Below are 18,516 nucleotides of genomic sequence, written 5' to 3' on the forward strand. Positions count from 1 at the left end.
ATTCTTCCACTTCTTAAAATTAGGCTTGGCCATATGACTTGTTAGTCAGTTGGATATGAGCAAACATGATACAAACAGAGGCTTGAAAGATGCTTCTGCATTGGAGCTTGCCCTCTCATGCTGCTGGGAAAACTTCTGCCACCATGTGAACAACTTTGGGTTGCTTTCTGGAGAATGAAAACATGGAGAGAGAAGATCCCACCACCTTAGTCATCTCAGCTGGGACTCCAGACACACGAATGAAGCCACTCTAGACCATTCAGCCTTGGCCAGAGGAACCATCCACCCATCTCTATCCAATGATGAGAAATAACGTTTATTGTTTTGAATTACTAAATTTTGGAGTGGTTTGTTATGTGTCTCAGAGGACAGTTAACTCTGAATCAGGCGGTCTACAGATGTTTCACAAGTACAGATATTCTTTATCTCACTTTTTTTTTTTTTTTTGCTACACCACATGGCTTGTGGGATCTCAGTTCTTCGACCAGGGACTGAAGTTGGAGTCCTAACCACAGGACCTCCAGGAAATTCCTTCTTACTCCTTTTGGAGGATTTGTGTTCAATCAGGTTTCATCAAAGGTTTAAACTAAAAGATGAAAGCTTAATTGAGAACTGTAGAGTGATAGCCAGGGGCGGTGGGGTCTTCCTGAGGTCCCTGAAATATCTCCACAAAGGTGACTCAGGCTTCACAGTTATGTGTTCTCATAGAATGATGTAGCTTTCCTTCACTGTGCTTTGTAATTATATTTTGGTGATTATTTTACAATGTCTAGACTAAGCTGTTAGACTATAAGCTTGATGAAGGCAAGGATTGTGTCTAGTTTACCAGTGATTGTATCCTGGCACATACTAGACACTAATTTGTTGAAAGAATATATTTCAGTTGTGCCTACTTCATATAAGGGATCCAGGCCTTCAAAAACCACTTAACAGTATTTGTATCCAATGGACCTGTCTCTCACAGGCACTCCCAGTCACATGCTGTTGCTTGATTCTTCAGCAGTAGCAGGTAATCAAGTGTAGGTTTGAGATGGGGAATCTGAAATCAATGAAATCCCAGGACACTCACCACTGTAATTCCTTCTACTTAAAACAAATGGTTGGCAAATGAACTCAAATAAACATTACTCAAGACACTGTAAGAAACCTGATACATAAGCAAGGAGCCTGGGGCAAGAGCAGGTGGTATAACTGGGAAAGTCATGTCTGGAGAATGTTCATATCATTCTGTGGACATTATAAGGCTGCAGTCACAAAGCAATTGTGAAACAAATGCCCCAAGTGAGGCTGTTAACTCTGACAATCCTTGGAAATCTGTTACTACCAATATCCCAAATATACAATCTGAAGAGGAAAACTGAAAGAGCAGCAGTCAGACAGAGGTGTGTTCAATTAGTAAATGAATGACTTTGGCATGTTAACTCTCAAGGGTATGTTTTCTTGCCTGTCATTGGGATAATAATATTTCAAAAAAAGCACCTCCATTAGACTATAGGTACCTGCAAGCAGGGACCATTTGTTTTCTTGTATATTTGTCCAGTGTTTAATAGTGCCAGACCTATAGTAGATACAGAAGTGAATTTCTTCCTAGAGGTGATCCAAGACCTAGTCCTGGCTCCATCACAAATCCACTCAGAGTGGCCTTAGGAAATTTCCTCCCCCTCCCTGGGCCTCCACCTTCCTTTTTGTAGCAAGAGGAGCCCAGACATTTCCTCTAAGTTCCCTTCCAGGTACAATATTTAATGAGTCTGTGACCATTCAGTACAATCTACTGCACTGCTGTGCCTAGAAGTTAATAATGCTACAGACTGAGAAGACAGTATTGTCACCAATCACTTTGTATTTAGAGATACACATGCATTTAAACCAGATCCTGTAAATAGCTACAAAACTGTATTGCACTTTTGGCCTACTTTTGCATTTTTAGAGGTCAAGAGGTTTTTTAAAACCTCCTTTTATTTGGAATGTTAAGCGAAATGAAAACTGGGACAAGTTGCCATAACACATATTATGCAGCTTGAACCTAACTGCACTATTACCATGATTGATGAACATTCACCACCATCAGCTGGAAGCTGCTGCCTTCACTCTGCAGAAACGAGGTCACAAAGCAGGACTGAGGAATTGCCATCTAACAAGCAGATCTGTCTGTTGCATGGTAGAAGATTTTGCCATTATTACATTTAACTGTTGATTCTGTCTATTGTGAAGATGCTTGTTCCCTTGAATTGGCTCCTGAGTTTTCGGGATTTTGACAATCTTTAGGTGAAAAATTCAATTTTTGCCTGGATACTCAGTAGGAGAGAAAGGATTATTGGATACATGTACTAACATCCCCAGGGGTAGAAGGGTGTGACTGCTCAGAAAAATAATAATTATTCCTGACCTGTATAGGAATTTACAGTGTAAAAAGCACATCCAGAAACACTGCCCTGGGAAGGGACCACATTCTTCCTTGGTCAGAGAATTTTATCAAGTTACACCTCCCAAGATGACCCACTGCTGATGCAGGCAGGCTACTCACTGCACTGCTTCAGAGCTTGATAAAAATTGCCTAACAGAGGCAGATACAAGGAATACCAGGGCTTAAACCTTAGAAACACTGAGCAGTTTTTGCTCAGGCCCATGGGACCTGGGCTTCCTCAGAGACTCCTTTCTAGAAGTGTTAGACAGCTATCACCTCAGATTAGTCTGAGTAGTTGAACAATTTATTAACAAATTAGAGATATGTCTTTTCTTCAGTAGACTTGGAATCTGATGGCCTTGGGGCTGAATTCTACTGTGGCTCTAACACTTGCTAGTTGTGTGATCTTAGCCGAGTCTCTTAACTTCTTCCAATCACAGTTTATCTATAAAAATGTACTACAGAATCTGGTGAGGAGCACAGACTTTGGAGCCTACTTTCTGGGTTTGAACCCTAGCTCTACCATTTACTCATTAGGGGACCTTAGACAAGCTAGAGAACCTATCTGTTCCTTAATTTGTTTTTAAACGAGATGGATTATAGTGCCTCCCTCACAAAGATGTCAGAAAGATAAATGAGTTAATACACATTAAGTGCTTGGAGCAACACCTAGTACTGAGTAAGCATCACTTGCTTACTTATATCAGTGTTGGCTACAGTGATATTGGGGTGATAATCCTCATCTCTTGGGTTTATTTTGCAGATCAACTGAAATATTGAAGGTGAAAATTAGGCTGTCAGAGTTATTAGTGCCAGAAGAGACTGATGGCTTCCCTCATTTTTTAAGTGGGAAATCAAGATGCACTGATGGGGAGGAACTGGTCCAGAATCACAGGACAGAGTTTTTAAGTCTCCTGATTTCAGGGCAGAGCCTGAGTTTCCTGATTCCAAGTTCAAAGCACTATCCACTGTACTGCATCACAGAAGGCAACCTCTCCACAGAGCTGACCCTGAAGGGTTCTTTAATGCACTTTCCTAGGACAATAAGCTGTGTTCAGAATGGAGAGAAAATTTGGGAGAAACTCTCCCGCCTCCTCCACTGACTTCTGGAGCAGCATGTTAGTACAGAAGGAAACTGGGGATTAAGGCCAGGGCTGGATGAAAGATTTTTAGGGATCATTGCTAGCTCCATGTCATTGTTTCAGATGTGTGTCTGTGTCCAAACAAGCTAGAACCATGAGCTAATGCATTAGGTTCATTTCCAGTATCAGAGGGCTTTTCTGGTTTTGTTTTCTTCAGGTGTTTAATGAAGTAGTAGTTTCACATCAGCTCTTGGGTAGAAACCAAAGTTTCACTCTCAGGAGAATGAGGGACCTCTGAGTTCACTTTTCCCAATTTTTTTTCAGGATTGTGCCCACTTAGATTTATTCTGCTTTGAATCAGATTTCTCAGCCGGACTACTCAAGAGTGATAGAAAGACAGGTTGGAGTAAAGGGCAGGATGGGGAGAGGACCCTAAGAAGAATGGCAGATGGGATGAGAACTATTGGCTTAGAGAAAGGGCAGCTTCCAGGGGTGATGCTATCTGTTCTCAAATCATCTAAGTGGGTCACATGGCAGAGGGATCAGAAGTCTCTGAAAACAGAGATGCTACAAATGGGGTGGGAAGAGGAAGAAGGATTTCTAGGAGGCAGATTTCAGTGTAAAGCAAGGAAAACTTTTTGATTATGAGAGCTACCAAAAGATGGTGTGGAAACTGAGCTCCCATCCCTGCCTAGGAAGTATGCTTTAGAAGAGATTTGCTGTGAGGCTTGACAGCCACTTGTCAGAGGTATGAAGATTGGAATTGATTAGTGAGACTTTATAAAATTTGGGATCCCACCAACTGTAAATTTTTTAGATTCTGGGAGCCTAAGAACCAACTACCAATGTCATGGAGTTCCCACAGTGGAGAACCCACTGGAAAGCAGCAAAATCAGACATTTGTGACCTATTTCTTGATTTTGCCTGTGTTTGTCTTTTTGTCTTCCTCGAGCTCATGCATTTGCTCTTCCATATAGCAGGAACCTTTGACATTTTGCAGGGGATAATCTTTTTCTTTTAAGTGTGTTTTCCTGACTCAGCCTTTGCTCTTTCAGCATCATTTAGAGAGGCTGAGCTCTCTGGAGATTAGCTCTGGCCTGTCACCACAGCAACTGTCCAAGCCCCCTGGGCATCCGTGGTAACAGACGAGGGCTTTGAGAAACAAGGCTTATCTAGTGATGAGAGGAAGCCCCACAGGGAGCCTGATATGAAACAAGCTGGCTGTGTAAGGAGAGGTTTTTTTTTTTTTTTCTTTTTTTTCCCAAAAGATTAGCTATGCAGGTGTGTCTCACTTTACACAGTTAGCCAGGCCCTGAAAAGTGTGCATGGGTGTGTCAAATTTTAGTCAAGGGAGGGAATCTTATTTTAAAGGCAGAGAAGAGACTTGCTTTTCCAAGCCCCTGTAGTGAATCGCCTTCGTAAAGTGGAGTCAACTTTTGTAAAATGAATCTCCGCCCACATTGTGACCTAGTTGTCTAGTGCTGAGTGTATGTGAGTGGGGCCACCTGTAGAGAACCCCAGGGTCATGCTTCCACCTCCACTGCAGGCAAGCAACAGCAGCAACTCAGCTTGGGGTGGACAGAGTGTAACAAGGAAGCAGAGTGGGAGTAGGGCCACAATGAAGGGAGATCGGGATGGTGGGCCTTGCCTAGCATGAGCAGTTCTGCTGCAGCAGAGGTGGGGTGTCTGAGAGACGGGTGTTCTTGGAGGTGCCCAGCAAGGAGGGGTCTGTGTCCAGCGTATCAGACATCTTGTCGCAAATGGCATCCACCAGGCGCTCAAAGGCCTGCCTCACGCTGATGTTCTCCTTGGCACTGGCTTCAAAGAAGTCAAACCCTGAAGACAGAAGAGAGACATGTATTATGTATAAAATAGGTAACTGATGAATAGCTACTGAATAGCACAAAGAACTCTACTGAATGCTCTGTGGTGACCTAAATGGGAAGGAAATCCAAAAAAGGGGAGCTACATGTATGTGTGTGTTAGTCACTCAGTCATGTCTGACTCTTTGCAACCCCACAGACTATAGCCTGCCGGGCTCTTCCATCCCTGAGATTCTCCAGGTAAGAATGCTGGAATGGGCAGCCATTCTCTTCTCCAGGGATCTTCCCAACCCAGGGATTGAACCTGGGTCTCCTGCATTGCAAGCAGATTCTTTACTGTCTGAGCCACCAGGGAAGACCGAATACATGTATATGTACAGCTGATTCACTTTGCTGTACAGTGTACACTAACACATTATTGTAAAGCAACTATACTCCAATAAAATTTTTATTTTATTTTTTTTTAATTTTTATTTTTACTTTATTTTACTTTACAATATTGTATTGGTTTTGCCATACATTGACATGAATCCACCACGGGTGTACATGCGTTCCCAAACATGAACCCCCTCCCTCCTCCCTCCCCATAACCTCTCTCTGAGTCATCACCGTGCACCAGCCCCAAGCATGCTGTATCCTGCGTCGGACATAGACTGGCGATTCGATTCTTACATGATAGTATACCTGTTACAATGCCATTCTCCCAAATCATCCCACCCTCTCCCTCTCCCTCTGAGTCCAAAAGTCCGTTATACACATCTGTGTCTTTTTTGCTGTCTTGCATACAGGGTCGTCATTGCCATCTTTCTAAATTCCATATATATGTGTTAGTATACTGTATTGGTGTTTTTCTTTCTGGCTTACTTCACTCTGTATAATTGGCTCCAGTTTCATCCATCTCATCAGAACTGATTCAGATGAATTCTTTTTAACGGCTGAGTAATACTCCATTGTGTATATGTACCACAGCTTTCTTATCCATTCGTCTGCTGATGGACATCTAGGTTGTTTCCATGTCCTGGCTATTATAAACAGTGCTGCGATGAACATTGGGGTACATGTGTCTCTTTCAATTCTGGTTTCCTTGGTGTGTATGCCCAGAAGTGGGATTGCTGGGTCATTAGGTAGTTCTATTTGCAATTTTTTAAGGAATCTCCACACTGTTCTCCATAGTGGCTGTACTAGTTTGCATTCCCACCAACAGTGTAGGAGGGTTCCCTTTTCTCCACACCCTCTCCAGCATTTATTGCTTGCAGATTTTTGGATCGCAGCCATTCTGACTGGAGTAAAATTTTTAAAAAGAGAGAGAAGAGAGATAGCAGTAAGGATTTTTCCCTTCCCTTTCATGCCCCCTTGATAGAACACTCTGTATTAATATAGCCTGTGCTCAGGCTTTGAAGCAAGGAGGGCTTGCTGCTTCAAGGAGGTTTCTGCTTGAAGGAGATGATTCAGTGACCCAGGATCCTGAGTCAGAGTGATCCTGGCTCTATCACTGACCAGCTGTGTAATCCCCAGCAAGTCACTATTTTCTTTATGAATCAATTCCCTGGTTTGTAAATTGGGACAATCTTACCTATCTCATAGATTTATTTCAAGGATTAAACAAGAGAATGCAGGTAAAGTGTACACTCCTGTACCTGATGGGGTGAGACGGCGTGAGAGTAATAATTAGATGTTTTTTGAGAGTGACTACATGACTATGTATATACAACACTTCCATTTCCAAAGCATTGATTGAATGTCTTATTTCATTTGATCCTCATGTCACCCCTGGGGGATGGAGGGTCTAGGCAGACCTTCATTTCACTAACACTCACTCTGTGGCTTCAAGAAAAATGCTGACCTGCCCAAGGTGATCAGTATAAGAAGCCTAAGCTTGTCCTTTTTGACCAGTGCTTTTGCTTCTCTTTCCCCTGGGCCCCCGCTTACCCCAGCCTGGCCAGCTCTAGTGTAGACTCTGGGAGGCAGCCCAAGATCTTCACCAAATAAGTAAAGCTTCATTTGCTCTTTCTACCCACAGACACACTGGCTTATCTCCCCTCTGAGGGCTTTCTCTTCCCTCAATTCCCAGGAATTACTCTGGATCTCTCCTGCCTCACAAGATCCTGACAAATGGCCCAGGAAAAACTGCATCTGAAGTGTAAGACTTTCTTGTGTGTTTGCGCCTTAAGACCCTTAAAGATACTTCCTGTGACAATGAACAGAACCTGGTTGTCCCAGGAGACAAGAGAAAGGTCCTCCTGATTCAGATAAAGTGGCCACTTCCCAACTGAGGAGTCCTAGCCAGGTTGGTGGCAGTCCTTAGACGCATGAACCTGTTTTCTCTATTTCGTCCCTGCACCAGCCTATTTCCTCCTCTTTTGTCCGTCCACCTTCCTCTTTCCCTTCCTTCCAAGTCCATCTTTTATTTCTCCTCAAAAACGTCCCTCTTTGCTTTTATCCATTTTAGCTCTTTCTTTTTCTCTTCTGTTCCTCATATTCCTTGGGATCCTTAATATTTGTTGAGTACCTACTGTATGCCAGATGCTATGCTAGGAGCTTTACAAATATTTTCTTACTTAATCTTCATAATAGCCTGTGAGGTAAATATAATCATCTCCAATTTATAAAACAAAGATGAAGGCTCCAAGAGATTACATAACTCACACAAGGTCACATGACTGTATTAGTGGAAATTGGGTTTAGATCTGGGTTTGGCTGGCTTCCACGTCCATACACAGCCCTGCCTCTCCTTTCTTCATCTTTCTCCCTTTCACTTTCCTTTTTTCTTTTTTTCTGCTCATATCTTTTTCTTACTTTACAAGTCTCTTTGGCCTCCTTTGCTTTTATCTGACTACCACAGTATCTAAATCTGGGCAAGTCACTTTATCTTTCTGAATCACTTAACCTCTCTGAGCCTCAGACTCCTTTGTCAAATAGGAATAATCACAGCATCTTCCTGCTGAGAGCAGTTGGGAGGATGGAGCCAGGCTATGGATAAATTGCTGTACAAAGTTGCTTGTTACAGTGACAGCTTCTTTCTGCTCTTCTTTCATCTGCTCCTTTTACTACCCCTTTCTCCCTCTTTTATCATCCTCTCACACACACAGGAGGGGGGTCTTTTTCCTCCTCCCTGTTTCTCCCTAATATCTCATTGTCCACAGAGAGGGCTGAAGCCCCCAGGCACAAACAGGGCTCCTCTTCCCCAGGCCATCCCAGCCTGAAGGCACTCACAATTACACTAGCTCACCTCTGGTAGACAGCCTCTTCTGGGGCCCACTTCCCGACCTGAGAAAGGCAAGCTGTAGAAGTGCCTGCTAATTGAGGACGAGATAAAGAAGGAAGTGGCCGCTGGCTGTTATCCACAGGCTGTTGAAACTCAGCTGGCTTTAGAGACTCTTCAGCATGTAGCCTGTCCTTAATGAATATCATAAAAATTGACTTTCTGGCCTTTGACCGGTTTGTTACAAATGATACTGTTTAGGGAAGCAGGCAGTGTATGTTGCTTGCCTAGGAAGGGGGAAAATAGGTAAAGAAGTAAATAGGCTTAAATAATCAATTTGGATGAAGATGGGGACACAGGTCAAGGCCAGGGGCACTGATCCCTTCTGAGGAATTGGCACCCAGGGGAGGACATGCTCACTGCACAAGAGGGCAGTGGGTAAGAAACCCAGGAGTCAGAAAGCCTGGGTTTGAACAGTCTCTGTCAGCTACCAGCTGTGTGACCTCAGGCAAGTTGCCTAATTTCTCCCAGCCTCTGTTTCTTCATCTATGGAATAGGTAATATGACCTACCTCATAGAGTGGGAATAAGGTTTAAATGCACAAAAGTATGTGAAGTGATTGGCATGTGAAATCCATGGCAATTCCCTTTCTCTTATCTTCCTAGCCCATCAAGTCCCAGCTTCCCTGCCCCTCCATCATTCACCAGGGCCTTTGGAGGAAAGCCTTTTTTTTCTTCATCATTCAGGGCTGATCAACAAACCAGGTCTTTACTGAACATTGACTTTGTGCCATGTCTTGCACTGAGTGCCAGGGACAAAAGAAGACCAAATCTAATTATGGAGAAAAGATACACCAGTCAGAGTGTCAGTCCCTCATGTAAGCATAGTCCTTAATGATTCACAAATACAAATTTAAAACAACTTTGTGATGGGAGTGGGGCAAGGCAAGGGTTATCATTTGTAATTTACAGATAGGAAAACTGAGGCTCAGGGACGGAGCATAAGCCAGGGCTCTTACTGCTTATGCCCCCTTGTCTCGTTCTCAGTTGGGACAGTGACAAACACATTATAACTCAGGTAGAGCAAACTAGAAGTTGTGCAGGAATGCAGCAGAGGGAGAGAACGGAAGGGGAGGAGATGGGGAATAAGCTTCCAAATGTTAGTAGAGAGGGGAGACTTTAAGGCCAGAACTGAACAAAACTCTTCACCTAATGAACTTATGCTTTAAGCGTTAGCTTAGATACGGCTTCTTCATCCTCTGTGCTGCTTCTGCCACAGCACAGCTTACCCTGCACAATGGAAGTCCATCTGACAAGGAGCTCCCCAAGCAGGGATCATGTCATTTATCTAAGCTCCAGCACTAGCCAGAGGAGTAAGGGCTTGCTGAGTGTTAACTGAATGAATGGACAGATGGATGAAGGGGACAGGAATGAGCATTGAGGGTGTAGCTAGGGGGCTGTGGATAGTGAAGGTCATGAGAACTCATCTCAGCAAGCAGGACAAATCCTGTGCTGGGCACTGGGGACACTGATGTGAATCAAATGCAGTTCCCACAGTTGAGGAGCTCCTAGTCTAGTGTGGAAGATAGACATATAGACAATGTTGGAAAGGCAGGTAGCAAAGGGACTGTCAGGCGCACAGGAGGCACCTATCTAAGCCTGGGGTCCAAGGAAAGCTTCTTGGAAAAGCTGATTCCTAAGCATATATCAGCTACATAAAGCTATGTGGTGGTGGTGGAGCCGGGGGGGTTTCCCTGGTAGTCTAGTGGTTAATAATCCTCCTGCCAATGCAGGGGACATGGATTCTATCCCTGGTCTGGGAAGATTCCACATGCCTCAGAGCAGCTAAGCCCATGGGCCACAACTACCGAGCCAGCATTCTAGAGCCTGTGCTTTGCAAAAAGAGAAGCCATGGCAATGAGAAGCCACGCACCACAATGAAGAGCAGACCCAGTTCAGCAGTGAAGACCCAGCACAGCCAAAAATAAAGAAATAAATCTTTAAAAAAAAGACACATAGTATGAGTGTAAGTGTGAGCACACACACACATACAGAACACTAGGCCCAGGAAACAGAATAAACACACATAAGGGGGAAGAAAACAGCCTTTATTATCCCAGAATGCCCATAGCAGTCTATCGTTAGAGCAGAAAGCTCAAATTGGTGAGATGAGAGGCCATAAGTAACCAAACACAGAGAGTGTGTATGTCATGCCAAGGAGCTGTCATCACTGTCCTCTCAAAGGTGCCCAAGGTAGGAGACCTCTGATTCAAGTAAGCAGCGCATCACCCTAGCCAGCTCATGGGTCTCTTTTGCTATCAGAACAACCTCAAATGCACCTCCAACCAATTACTGTCAGACTACTGGAAGGCTCTTCATTAGTAGGCCAAGATGGTAACCTTTTCCTCAGGTTCATTAGTGAGGATTCTCAGGAGCTGAGAATCTGCAGAGCTCAGGAAGATGACAACCAATTAATCAGACTAGCCCCCAGTCCTTTCCTCCCTCTAATTGGCTTCAGAACAATGGAATTTCTGCTGTCTTTAACAGGGCCCAATTCTTAACTGAATCTGAGAAAATTCCCACCCCCAAAATGCTCCTGTTTACCCATCCTGTCCAAAGGCAGCTGTCATAGCCCCACAAGCTCCACTGACTCTGGCCACATTGCCTGCTTCTGAATGTGACCTCAGAATTCTTTTCAGAAACTCACAATAAACTAAACTCACCTCTCCTCACTCTGACACTGCCCCAGAACATTTCTCCCCTACTTTTACATTCAAATCCCTTCTCTAGCCAGCTCCGGTACCTCCTCATCTCTATCTTGTATTATATCAATCTGCAACTCAAGCCCCTCTAGTCACTGATGACTTTGACAAGTGACTCACTGTCTTCCTTTCCACCCAGGCATGTACTCACTCTCAGAAACTTAGGTTTTCAGGTGCACAATCCACTCCAATACCCTGGCTGTTAATTTCTTAACCATTTCATTTCCAACAAAATTATCTTCCGTTTTGCTTATGCTATGTCACTGTCCTTATAACTTCAGCTATTTTGAATTAGATTTGTGTGCTAAGTCATGTCCAAATCTTTGTGACCCCATGGACTGCAGCATGCCAGGTCTCCCTGTCTCTCACCATGTCCCAGTTTGCCCTAGTTCATGTCCATTGAATTGGTGATGCTGTGCAAACATCTCATCCTCTGCCACCTTCTTCTCCTTTTGCCTTCAGTACTTCCCAGCATCAGGGTCTTTTCCAATGAGTCAGTTCTTCGCATCAGCTGGCCAAAGTACTGGAGCTTCAGCTTCAGCATCAGTCCTTCCAATGAGTATTCAGGGTTGATTTCCTTTAGGATTGACTGACTTGATCTCCTTGGTGTCCAAAGGACTCTCAAGAGTCTTGTCCAGCACCACAATACAAAAACATCAATTCCTCAGCGTTCAGTCCAACTCTCACATCCATACGTGACTATTGGAAAGGCCATAGCTTTGACTATACAGACCTTTGTCGGCAAAGTGATGTCTTTGCTTTTCTATACACTGTTTAGGTTTGTCTAGATTTGTGTTACTAGAGCTCACAGAGGTCTAATTAATCCAATATCCAGCCTTCACCTTATTAAGTTAATACCCAAGATTCTGCATGGCTCAGCTTCTGCCCACTTCCTCAGCCTCATCTCCCTGACTCACACCATGCTCCAGAAACAACACTTTCTTATTTGGTGCTGTTACTCATGCTACTACTCTCTAGCTCTTACTCCTGATCCTCTTTTAGTACTCACCTGTGGAATCCCTGATTCCAAAGAGCCTCTCCTTTCTCTTCCCACCCCATCTCCACCACTCAGAACTCAGGACATACAATGTGTCTTTCCCCTAGACCCCCAATGGCACCTGACATGATTGTTTCAGTCAGATTCCCTCAGGAAAATGCGAACTATTTTCAACATTTAAACAGAGGGAAACGGTTATATGGATGACAGAAGAATTAAGAGGCCAAATAGAATAGTGAGGAAACCCAGAGATTATCAACACTTTGGGGGGGGGGGGCGGGAATCTATTAATGGGACCAAAGGAAGTTAAAACCGTGGGTGCAGGAGTCAGAGAAGAAGAGCAGCCCCTCCTGGAGGAGCCAGTCAAAGGCTTCGGGAGACACACATGCAGGTTTTTCCCCTTTTCAACATGCCAGTTACTTGCCTGTGTCTCTCCTTGGCTAAACCGAGCCAGAAGCCGCTATTAAAGGAGCCTGGGAAACACAGCCTTTGGGCAGTTTCCAGAGAGAGAGACAGAGCAGAAGGGTGAGGAACGACAGCAATCAAGCTAAGGACTGGCACAGGATGTTGAGCTTATCTCTCCACTATTTTGTTTCCCTGATCAATGAGCACCTTGAGGGCAGGGAACCTATCCACCTCTATTGCACCAGGGTCCATGATATGTTCAGTGATGGTGGCAGACTGTTCACTGTTCTCCCTGTAGATTTTGTATTCCCACCCACTGCCAAGTGGCTTGCAGTGCCTCCTTGTGGGAGGAATATATTTCCTTCATGCATCAACTCAGATTTCATTAAGTAACTTGCTTTGGACAATGAATGTGGGTATTCTAAGTGCCAGTGGAAGCTTTGAACGTCTTTGCGTGGCTTGGGCCTCCAGATTGGATCTCAGAGTTGCATGACATGGACAGAGTTGCAGCTGACTTGCAACTGGCATATAATGTGAGTGGGAAATCAACTTTTATTATCTAAGCTCCTGACTTGGGTTGTTACCACATACCATTATGTTGTTGTAATCTAAAGAATTCTCACCAACATTATGACTGAGGGTGGAAATACCAAGAGAAACTATGTCAAGCTTTTGCAAAAACACCACTGGGTGATGATACAATGGGAGCATTAGGATTTTGACTCTAAAGGCTAAGTTTTGAGTATTGGACCTGCCACCTATGAACTGTATGGCTTAGAAAAGTTACATAATCAAGTTAAAAAAAAGACATGGAGGTGTGGTACAGCTCATTGTGTGCAAGAAAACATAAGTGGTCAGCTTCTTCAGTGTAATGGAGTTGAATACGATGCTGCCTCTCAGGCTACGAGTGAGGGTAAGAGTCACAAGGGACTTGCTCTGAAAACACATTATGAATCACAAGTCATTACAGCAAAGTTAGTTGTTCTCAGCGTCAAGTAGGTCTTTCTCTGCAACCAGGCTGAGTGATGCAAGGTTTCAATTCATCCCAATCCAAAAAACATTTATCGAGCACTCAAAAATAAAGGAGGCCATCTTGATGCATATAATATAAAGGTAGACAAAATAACATAATACACCCTGATGCATCCATCACTCAAATTTAATACATATCAACATTTCCTCCAAAAAGGGGCCATGTACAAGGGTCTGTGGGCACTAAGTAATGAGTCAGGAATTGTGTGAATTGAAATCATGGAATCAGAGGGATAGAGCTGAACAGATCTTCCCACTCAGCTAATCCAAATCCACTGTTTTTCAAAAGGGCAACTTGAGACCCAGAAACAGGAAATAAGATGCTCAAGGTCACACAGTAAACTAGTGGCAGAAGCAGGATAAAACCCTCAGTCTCCAAACACTTAGGCTGGTTACTTTTCCCTCCACACTTCACTACAGTGAGCATTTATATGTATGTTTCAAAACCACATTTTGAACAGATGTTGCAGTGAAAAAGAAAAAAAGAAGAATGGGTTTTTCCTTTGCCTTTCCTGAGAACAAAGAAGATTAAAAAAAAAAAACTAGAGCAGGCCTGAACATTCCTAGGTTTTTACTTTAACTGTTCCTAACTCTACAACACAAGAGAAGACTCTACACATGGACATCACCAGATGGTCAACACTGAAATCAGATTGACTATATTCTTTGCAGCCAAAGATGGAGACGCTCTATACAGCAGCAAAAACAAGACCAGGAGCTGACTGTGGCTCAGATCATGAGCTCCTTATTGCCAAATTCAGACTTAAAAATTGAAGAAAGTAGTAGGGAAAACCACTAGACCATTCAGGTATGACCTAAATCAAATCCCTTATGATTATACAGTGGAAGTGAGAGAGAGATTTAAGGGACTAGATCTGATAGACAGAGTGCCTGATGAACTATGGACGGAGGTTCATGACATTGTACAGGAGACAGGGAGCAAGACCATCCCCAAGAAAAAGAAATGCAAAAAAGCAAAATGGCTGTCTGAGGAGGCCTTACAAATAGCTGTGCAAAGAAGAAAAGCAAAAAGCAAAGGAGAAAAGGAAAGATAAACGCATTTGAATGCAGAGTTCCAAAGAATAGCAAGGAGAGATAAGAAAGCCTTCCTCAGCGATCAATGCAAAGAAATAGAGGAAAACAACAGAATGGGAAAGACTAGAGATCTCTTCAAGAAAATTAGAGATACCAAGGGAACATTTCATGCAAAGATGGGCTCGATAAAGGACAGAAATGGAATGGACCTAACAGAAGCAGAAGATATTAAGAAGAGGTGGCAAGAATACACAGAACTGTATAAAAAAGATCTTCATGACCCAGATAATCCCAGTGGTGTGATCACTCACGTAGAGCCAGATATCCTGGAATGTGAAGTCAAGTGGGCCTTAGAAAGCATCACTACGAACAAAGCTAGTGGAGGTGATGGAATTCCAGTTGAGCTGTTTCAAATCCTGAAAGATGATGCTGTGAAAGTGCTGCACTCAATATGCCAGCACATTTGGAAAACTCAGCAGTGGCCACCGGACTGGAAAAGGTCACTTTTCATTCCAATCCCAAAGAAAGGCAATGCCAAAGAATGCTCAAACTACCGCACAATTTCACTCATCTCACAAGCTAGTAAAGTAATGCTCAAAATTCTCCAAGCCAGGCTTCAATAGTATGTGAACTGTGAACTTCCTGATGTTCAAGCTGGTTTTAGAAAAGGCACAGGAACCAGAGATCAAATTGCCAACATCCGCTGGATCATCAAAAAAGCAAGAGAGTTCCAGAAAAACATCTATTTCTGCTTTATTGACTATGCCAAAGCCTTTGATTGTATGGATCACAATAAACTGTGGAAAATTCTGAGAGAGATGGGAATACCAGACCACCTGACCTGCCTCCTGAGAAATCTGTATGCAGGTCAGGAAGCAATAGTTAGAACCGGACATGGAACAACATACTGGTTCCAAATAGGAAAAGGAGTATGTCAAGGCTGTGTATTGTCACCCTGCTTATTTAACTTCTATGTAGAGTCTATCATGAGAAACGATGGGCTGGAGGAAGCACAAGTTGGAATCACGATCGCCAGGAGAAATATCAATAACCTCAGATATGCAGATGACACCACCCTTATGGCAGAAAGTGAAGAACTAAAAAGCCTCTTGATGAAAGTGAAAGAAGAGAGTGAAAAAGTTGGCTTAGAGCTCAACATTCAGAAAACGAAGATCATGGCATCTGGTCCCATCACTTCTTGGCAAATAGACGGGAAAACAGTGGAAACAATGGCAGTTTATTTTTAGGGGGTTCCAACATCACTGAAGATGGTGACTGCAGCCATGAAATTAAAAGAAGCTTACTCCTTGGAAGGAAAGTTATGACCAACCTAGACAGCATATTAAAAAGCAGAGACATTACTTTGCCAACAAAGGTCCATCTAGTAAGGCTATGTTTTTTCCAGTAGTCATGTATGGCTGAGAGAGTTGGACCATAAAGAAAGCTGAGCACCAAAGAACTGATGCTTTTGAACTGTGGTGTTGGAGAAGACTCTTGAGAGTCTCTTGGACTGCAAGGAGATCCAACCAGTCCATCCTAAAGGAAATCAGTCCGGAAAATTCACTGGAAGGACTGATATTGAATCTGAAACTCCAATACTTTGGCCGCCTGATGCAAAGAGCTGACTCATTTGAAAAGACCCTGATGCTGGGAAAGATTGAAGGTGAGAGGAGAAGGGGATGACAGAGGATGAGATGGTTGGATGGCATCACTGACTCAATGGACATGAGTTTGGGTAAACTCCAGGAATTGGTGATGGACAGGGAGGCCTGGCGCTGCAGTGCATGGGGTCACAGAGTCGGACTTGACTGAGTGACTGAACTGAACTTGAAACAATGCAAAAGGAAGAAATCAAGATCCTATCACTTTTGTTCCTTATCGCTGACTCTTGATTGTGAGCCCTTGCCTTATGTAAACTCCTTACTCCTCATGGAGGCAGCAGGGTCAGGGAGCATGGGGTGGAGCACGATTCTTGAGGCATGAGCCCACTTGTTCCCCTCTCAACCCGCTGAGAATAAAAGCCACCTTTCTATTTTCTCCAAACTCTGTATTTCTCATTCAGCTTTGATGGGCAGAGAAAGCCAAGGTTTTGGCCAGCAACACACATCCCTCCTTCTCTGGCAGGCAGAAGCACATTTCCCTTTTATTATGTTGCTCGGGTCTAGTAGAGAGCTGCCCCTAGTAGAGAATCCACCATTCCCCAATGTTTCCATTGTGGAAACAATGGAAACGGTGAGAGACTTTATTTGGGGGGGCTCCAAAATCACTGCAGATGGTGACTGCAGCCATGAAATTAAAAGGTGCTTGCTCCTTGGAAGAAAAATTTTACCAACTTAGACAGCATATTAAAAAGCAGAGACATTACTTTGCCAACAAAGGTCCGTCTAGTCAAGGCTATGTTTTTTCCAGTAGTCATGTATGGATGTGAGAGTTGGACTATAAAGAAAGCTGAATGGTGAAGAATTGATGCTTTTGAACTGTGGTGTTGGAGAAGACTCTTGAGAGTCTCTTGGACAGCAAGGAGATCCAACCAGTCCATCCTAAAGGAAACCAGTCCTGAATATTCATTGGAAGGACTAATGCTGAAACTGAAACTCCAATACTTTGACCATCTGATATGAAGAACTGACACATTTGAAAAGACCCTGATGCTGGGAAAGATTGAAGGCAGGAGGAGAAGGGGATTGACAACAGAGGATGAGATGGACATGTGATTGAGTAGACTCCAGGAATTGGACAGGGAAGCCTGGCGTGCTGTACTCCATGGGGTTGCAAAGAGTTGGACACAACTGAGTGACTGAACTGAACTGACTGATGATCCATCAGTAGAGAATCCACCTGCCAATGCAGGGGACACTAGTTCTAACCCAGGAAGATCCCACATGCCTTGGGGCAACTAAGCCTGTTTTCCACAACTACTGAGCCAGTTCTCTAGAGCCTGCGCTCCACTATAAGAGAAGCCACTGCAATTAGAAGCCCATACACAGCAACAAAGGGTTATTTACTGCACCCCCGCCCCAACCCAGTACAACTAGAGAAAGCTCACATGCAGCAAGAAGACCCAGCACAGTAAAAAATAAATAATAAGTAAACCACATTAGTTCTGGTCTTGTTGTGGAACACACCACTCCCAATCCCCCCAGCCCCCCGCCAACTCTTTGCCTAACTAATATTTTTCTGATCCTTTTGTTCTCAGCTTAAGTGTTACTTTCTCAGAAGACTTTGACTCTCCAGTCTAAAATTAGGTCTCTCTTTTTTACTTTCTTCATATCACTTGTGGTGGCCTTACCTTACTTTTACTGGAAGCCCATAGCTCAGTTGGTAAAGAATCCGCCTGCAATGCAGGAGACCCCGGTTTGATTCCTGGGTCAGAAAGATCCCCTGGAGAAGGGATAGGCTACCCACTCCAGTATTCTTGGGCTTCCCTTGTGGCTCAGCTGGTAAAGAATCCACCTACAGTGTGGGAGACCTAGGTTCAATCTCTGGGTTGGGGAGATCCCCTGGAGAAGGGAAAGGCTACCCACTCCAGTATTCTGGCCTGGAGAATTCCAAGGACTATACAGTCCATGGGGTCGCAAAGAGTCGGACACAACTGAGCGACTTTCGCTTCACTACCTTACTTTTATCTGTCCACCATTCCTTCTTTTATGGAATTGCTACTTTAAAGAATAGTGGTGGAACTATAGGTTATAATACTTGCCTCCCCCAGCCACTGAAACAGGCATGTGACTCACAGGTATCCACTCATAGTCTTCCCTGAGATTGATATATGGTG

At 43.8% G+C, this 18,516-nt stretch overlaps 1 protein-coding gene across 1 annotated transcript in view; it reads right to left on the minus strand.

Annotated features, from left to right (window-relative positions):
• The window catches only part of RAB3B (RAB3B, member RAS oncogene family), a 73,317-nt gene continuing 55,890 nt past the window's right edge, over positions 1,090 to 18,516 (minus strand). The window contains exon 5 of the mRNA XM_018044093.1: positions 1,090 to 5,322. Coding sequence (XP_017899582.1) covers positions 5,135 to 5,322 — 188 coding nt within the window. The 3' untranslated portion in view covers positions 1,090 to 5,134. The remainder of the gene's footprint in view (positions 5,323 to 18,516) is intronic.

Source organism: Capra hircus, chromosome 3, assembly GCF_001704415.2.
Source record: "Capra hircus breed San Clemente chromosome 3, ASM170441v1, whole genome shotgun sequence".
Taxonomy (NCBI): domain Eukaryota; kingdom Metazoa; phylum Chordata; class Mammalia; order Artiodactyla; family Bovidae; genus Capra; species Capra hircus.